At 35.4% G+C, this 7,039-nt stretch overlaps 1 protein-coding gene across 1 annotated transcript in view; it reads left to right on the forward strand.

Moving 5' to 3' along the window:
• Positions 1 to 7,039, forward strand: part of LOC109833557 (sodium/hydrogen exchanger 8) — a 38,733-nt gene that overhangs the window by 21,475 nt on the left and 10,219 nt on the right. The window contains exons 15-20 of the mRNA XM_020401275.1: positions 1,843 to 2,074; positions 3,014 to 3,316; positions 4,761 to 4,858; positions 5,191 to 5,322; positions 6,010 to 6,228; positions 6,326 to 6,532. Coding sequence (XP_020256864.1) covers positions 1,843 to 2,074; positions 3,014 to 3,316; positions 4,761 to 4,858; positions 5,191 to 5,322; positions 6,010 to 6,228; positions 6,326 to 6,532 — 1,191 coding nt within the window. The remainder of the gene's footprint in view (positions 1 to 1,842; positions 2,075 to 3,013; positions 3,317 to 4,760; positions 4,859 to 5,190; positions 5,323 to 6,009; positions 6,229 to 6,325; positions 6,533 to 7,039) is intronic.

The raw sequence follows: 7,039 nt of genomic DNA on the forward strand, positions 1-7,039 counted from the left end.
TGAAGAATATTTCCCATAGGCCACAACTAAAAACCAAGAGACCAAATTTATGCCACTGAGATGCATAAATGAAGCTTTGGTAGTGATAGCAGGATTTTGTAGGCAATATTAACATAACTATTTAAAGTGAACATGGAAGGAGGCGTATGATGGGGTGTAACAAAATCAAATACCAAGAGATAGATGCTTATATAGGACTGGATATGGGAAAACATGCTGGTGTATAATTTTTTGAAGGTGAGTGGGTAAACATAAAATTGCGATATGTCAGATTGGGAATAAGGTCTGGAAAGCAAATTGATATGATTGTGGACATGATATTATTAAAGGCTATATGTTATATGCAAAGGAAGAGCTGGCTGTCATCTGATATGTCCAGCACATTACCATGTTCTGGATGAGAACCGCTAAATTTTCCAGGGATGGAATTCCGTCGTGAGCCTTGAAACTCTTCATCTTCATTTACCATTAGCAACTATTTCCTTTGGCTTCCATTTAAGGGAGTTGCTAAGACTCCTGAAGAATAAATCAAGATAGGTCCATAGGTCTCAAATGAGTTTCTTTTCCATACACAAATATATGTAGTTCTGGTTCTCAAAGAATTGCTGCTTCATACAGAAGTTAATATTATGTGTGCGTGCGTGTGTGCAGGTTCACGCAGGGCGAAACTGATATGTCCTAACAATTATATTTTCGGCGAAGTTGCACCTAATGCCCTAAAGTTTTACCATTGTTGCACTTTAATGCCGGTTGTAAAACCTTGCACTTAAATGCCCTAAAGTTTCACATTGATGCACTTTAATGCCCTCAGTTGTGAACCTTCCACTTAATGCCTAAAGTTTATCACATTTGCATTTAAATGCCCTAATGTTTCTAAACATTGCACTTAAATTCCCTCAAGGATGTAAACAATGGTGAAACTTTAGGGCATTTAAGTGCAAGGTTTCACAACTGAGGGCGCAGCAATGTGAAACTTTAGTGCATTTAAGCGTAAGGTTTTACAATTGAGGGCATTAAAGTACAGCAACGTGAAACTTTAGGGCATTTAAGTGCAATGTTTTATAACTGAGCGCATTAAAGTGCAACAATGGTGAAACTTTAGGGCATTTAAGTGCAATTTAGCGTATATTTTCACCATCCCTGTATGGTGGTTCATATAGTTTGTAATGTGTGTTGCTCAGGAGAAATTAATTTAGGTTCTTGATAGAGATGCACATAATTTTCAATGCATATCTCATCAGGGAATCATCTTTGTTAGGAATTGGTCTTAGGAAAAATAAAATATATCAAAAATTTCTTTGCTGTCATTCCGTGTTTACTTTTGCAGTTTGCACGATGATCTGATCCTGAGTGTCTCAAACTGCCAACAGTAAGCTTTCTATACAAGGTGTGCCGCATATTGGAAAACTTTGCATCTGTAAGAGTTACGCATGATGACAGATCAATATATCAAGGATTGGTGATCTGGATTATTCATTATGATCTCAGTATAATTCATATGGAGTATAAGTGAACTTTTGGCTTGTACAAACTTATGTATACTGAAAATTGGCATAGAAAACATGACTTTCTTTGACGATTTAATATAGATGCTGACTGGAGTTTCAGTTTTTGGTTGGTAACTGCCTGCTAAGAGTATGGGAATCACCAATTTTGATAATGGTGCATACTATCAGGTCGCTAGCGTCAATATTCTCATTGCCACCTATTTATTCTCATTGCAAAATGTTATAATCATGTCACAAGTAAATTAATCTCTTCATTCTTAAGATATACTCAAATTACTATTGATTTTGACCAATTTTTGCCATAGCCAAGTTATTGTTTCTTGTTTGATTTCAGAAACGCATATTAAACTATACAAGATACGAAATGTTAAACAAAGCACTAGAAGCTTTTGGCGATCTTGGGGATGATGAAGAATTAGGACCTGCCGACTGGCCTACAGTACAGAGATATATCACATGCTTGAATAACTTGGATGAAGAACAGGTACATCCTCACATTGTGACTGAAAGTGAGCATCATCTGGAGGCTACACATTTGAAAGACATCCGTATACGTCTTCTAAATGGTAAGTGGTCATGGAAAATAACTCCATGTCTGTTATGAAATCTTTGAGGTTGACATGTTTGAATTTTTTTATTTGTGTCTCTGAACAACATAAGGGTGTCCTAATTTTGACTTTCAACGTGCATCTTCTGCCTTGATATAGTTACAATCATATCACTAAGTAGTCACTATTTTACCCCTACTAGTAATTACTCTATCACTTTGGTTTTTATATGTTAATAGTCTTGTAACTTCAAAATATTAAGTAACTTGTAACTGTCCAATCCATATATTTTTCTTCTTAGCTTTACCCTTTTAGGACCCAGACCTGTGTTTCTCTTTTATCCCTCAGAACCCCACCAATTTGGCTTTATTACTTTTTCTCAAGGTTACAGATAGCGCCTAGGCATTTGACCCGATGCGTAGCGCCTAGGCGGGGCCTAGGTGGTTTCTTATTTTTTATTTTTTAATAACAATAATTAATAATAAATGCTAATGTTATAGAAATCTTAGGTGTCGGACTGATGCCTAGAGGGATTTATTTCTTCATTTAAGTGATGGTGGAGGATGAAGGTCATAGGTGGTAGAAGATGTGTTCATAGTTGAAGCCTATAGGAGTTTGGAGGAGGTCGGAGGACGTGGAGGTTACAATGGAGGAATTACGATTAAATGGTGCAGTCCACAAAAGCAGTCCACACTCCCCTATACGCTTCTGAAACCTAAATGGGCTACCTAGGTACCGCCTAGGCAGTAGGCGCTAGGTAGGTGGTCTAGGTATTGCCTAGGCCTACACATATGCCTAGACGGGCTAGGCGGTGGCTTTTTAAAACATTGCTTTTTTCTTTTCACAAATTTCTACCAGCAGATAAATTATGACACATTGGAACATTATTATCACATACATGCTAATCTTCATGTCTCTTATCAATAAAAAATATATTTAAAAAGTCCTTTTTTGTAGGGGTGCAGGCTGCCTATTGGGGGATGCTTGAAGAAGGAAGGATAACCCAGAGTACCGCAAGTCTTCTAATGCGTTCTGTTGATGAAGCTATGGATGTGGTATCTAGTGAACCTTTATGTGATTGGAAGGGTCTAAAGTCCAATGTTCATTTCCCAAGTTATTATAAGTTTCTTCAAATGAGTAGACTGCCTCGGAGATTAGTCACATATTTTACAGTGGAGAGGTTGGAGTCAGCTTGTTATATATGTGCTGCTTTTCTTCGTGCTCACAGAATAGCAAGAAGGCAACTCCATGATTTCATCGGTATTCCTATTTCTCTGTTAGGGATAGGGAAATTTACGATTCTTCTTCTTTATTTTCTTCTCCCTATTTGGAGCATTTCCATTTCTTTTTATGTTAAAACAATAATGTTTCCCCCCCTAGAAACCACCTTAAAATAGGGTAATTATACGGAAACCACCTTTCATTTTTAATTTATTCATAAGCCATCTTTAAAGTTGGTTTTTGTTGCAATCAACTATATCTCATTAAAAAATTTCACTAAAAACCCAAAACTTCCCTTAAAGTCACATTCAAGACACTTGGCTCGTTTTTTAGTGTTTAAAGCTTATTTTTTGGGGTTTTAAGTAAAAATCTGACTGGGAGGTGGCTGATTGCAACGAAAACCTACTTTAAATGTGGTTTATGTATAAATAAAAAATGAAAAGTGATTTACGTACAGTTACCTTATTTTGAAAGTGGTTTCTAGTGGGGAAAAAACCCAAACAATAAAATATAGGTGTTCATAGATGGACACATAGAAAACTATTATATATTATTATCTAGTATCTACAGTGATGTTGATCTCTTAACCTCAACCCCCACCCGCCCACCCACATGCACACACACGCACTTTTGGCCCACTATTACACTGCAAAGTTATGACACTTACCATGATGGTTATATCTGTCAGATTGTAGATATTAGTATTAACATGAAAGGGAAACCTGAATGCTAACTAAATTGTGTACTCGGGGTAGAAAATGACCGAATCGAATCGAATATCTGTATATTCGAGTTCGAATTTAATTAGATTTATCATATTCGAATTTGGGTTCAAATTTGGGTTGAATAGCAGAATGATATTCATATTTGATTCCTTTATAAATAAGATATTATGTATTGGTTCGCGAATGTTCATTAGCCCAGTTGGTTTGTGGGTTGGGCTTTAAAATCTCTATGCGCTGGTTCAATTCTGGGTACAAACATATTTTTCTCTTTTATATTTTCTTTGTAGATTTGTGCACAAACACCCTCCAAGTTATATATATTTACAAATCTATCCTCAAACACATCATAATGTTTGATTTCTCTTCTAAATTGCCTTTTTCATTTAAGTTTACGCCTCAATCACAGCTATTTTTTTTGAAATTTCTAATCTACCATTTAATAAATATAAAATATAAACAAATATTTAATGATCAAGCGAATCGAATATACATTTGGTTAAATTCTATTCGTTTATGACTTGAATACTAAAAATTATTCATTTAGTGTTAGGTGAACTACCGAATTGAATCTGATCGAATATCTGGTGTATCTTCAAGAAATTGACATATATCAGGTGTATACTTTAGCAGGTCAACTTCTACATGAAAAATCATAGGAGGTTTACATCTCATATGATCCTTTTAGATAACTGAAGCAATATTTATCGGTTTGCCATGTCTGTTTTGAGCATTTCCTAAAAATGTCCTTATTCTGGTAGGTGAGAGTGACATCGCTACTACTGTTATCAATGAAAGCAAGGATGAAGGAGAGGAAGCTTCAAAGTTCTTGGAAGATGTCCGTGTTGCTTTTCCTCAGGTTTGTAACATGAGCTATTTATTCATGCTTTATCTTTCTTGAGAGGATGAGAGGATAAATAATAATAATTTCTGACATTGAGTATAAAATAATTTCTCCACCTTTCTGTCTCCTAAAATTTATGCATACTAGCTCTTTGTATGTACTTGACTTGTTTCTATTTGTTATATACTCTATGTACCTTTTAGACGTTTCATTAAGAGATTTTTGGTGGAACATTGGGGGGACTTTGTCTTGTCATTTCGACTTCAAAAAGAAAAAAAAGTTCTCAACCTTCACTGATTTTGCATTAGAATTTAATTCCAATGTTTTTTTATTTTTATTTTTTTCAGGTTCTACGTGTTGTGAAGACAAAACAAGTGACATACTCAATTTTGAATCATCTTAGCAATTATGTGCAGAACCTTGAGAAGGTTGGACTGCTAGAAGAAAAGGAGATGATTCATCTTGATGATGCTGTTCAGGTAGACAAATCATTTGCATCTGTCTGTAGCAAGGTTTTAAATGTCGACCGACATGTCCGACATGTCGGCCGACATATCGGTTTAAGGGCTTGACCGACACGACATGGACGTTTTTAACTCGTATGTCAGTTTTCAGGGCAAAATCGGAAATATTAGGGTCATATCGGGCATATCGGCCTATTTTTTAGATTTGAAAAATCGGCCGATATAGTACTTTTTTTTTAAGTTCTGTTTTTTGTTATCCGGTTTGGGTTTAGTGATAAATACCCAAACACGTTTGACCCGTTTTCATGTTTAAGGATTTCTTATGAACCCGATAGAAAGAATTTATGAACCCAAATCCATATATTATTTACCTTTTTATATGTTTAGTCTATAGAATTTATAAAGTATGCTTATATTGAATTTATGAATGCTTAGATTACATTCAGGACATGATATTATACATATGCGCACTACCCGATATGGCAATCCGATATTTAGTCAATGTCCCCCGATATATCCCCGATTTTCGCTATCCGACATGGATTTCAACCATCCGACATGAACCCGACATCCGACATTTAAAACCTTGGTCTGTAGATACGTCATTTGCTCCATTCATTTTTTATTTTTTATTTTTTTATTTTTTTGCTTTGTCTACTGAAGAAAGTCTACTGACAAAATAATCTTCAAACCTTGTGTCAGACTGACTTAAAACGGCTTCTGAGGAATCCTCCACTGGTTAAAATGCCAAAAGCAAGTCATGTGTTAAGAACCCATCCTTTACTGGGAGCTCTTCCATCTGCAATTTGTGATCCTATAGCAAGTTCTACGAAGGAAATAATCAAAATACGTGGTGTAACCTTATACAAAGAGGGTTCCAAGCCAAATGGCATCTGGATTATTGCCGTTGGAGTTGTAAAGGTGATTTTAACACTAATGACTTTGGTTTGATGTTCTATGAACTGTTTTGCTACAACTTCTGAGCTTGTTCAGATAATTGCTTCCTCCTCACATGCAGTGGTCAAGTAAGACCTTTCCTAAGAAGCATTCATTGCATCCAACATTTTCTCATGGAAGTACTTTAGGCCTATATGAAGTTCTCCTTGGCAAGCCTTATATGTGTGACATCATTACGGACTCTGTGGTACATTGTTTTTTCTTGGAAACTGAGAAAGTACAGTCATTACTTGCGTCAGATCCTTCTGTTGAAGATTTTCTGTGGCAGGTATCATTATTTTAGCTTCCTTTCATTCTAATTATGCTTTCTCAACTTTTTAAAATATGAACTTCTAAAGTTTGATTAAATTGTTTATTAGTCACTGGCTTATAGAAATGCTTTTCAGTAGGTATGGTAATGTATATTATTTGCTACTTGGCTTCCTGTTTGGACTTAAGAGTTAAAGAGTAGTACATATTGTTTCATGTAGCAAAAGCATCTTCCCCATGTGTTGATTATAATGCGTATTAATGGATGAGAAAGCATGTAATGCTTGTTTAATTTTGTTATTGATATTTTAATGGTAATTATTGGTATATAAAACTATAATCCTCGAGCCTTATCCTAAATTCGGAGTTCTGATATAATGGTTAGAGGGACTTTCACATGGGATCAAAGCTAACCCCGGTTCAAATATTGCTGGCCACAAATTTAATGCGGATTTTAAAAAATTTGTTACCGCTACATGAGTCTAGTTTTCAACTCATAAAAAAGGGCATTCAACCTGCTTGTTGG

The sequence above is a fragment of the Asparagus officinalis genome, chromosome 3, assembly GCF_001876935.1.
Source record: "Asparagus officinalis chromosome 3, Aspof.V1, whole genome shotgun sequence".
Classification (NCBI taxonomy): Eukaryota; Viridiplantae; Streptophyta; class Magnoliopsida; order Asparagales; family Asparagaceae; genus Asparagus; species Asparagus officinalis.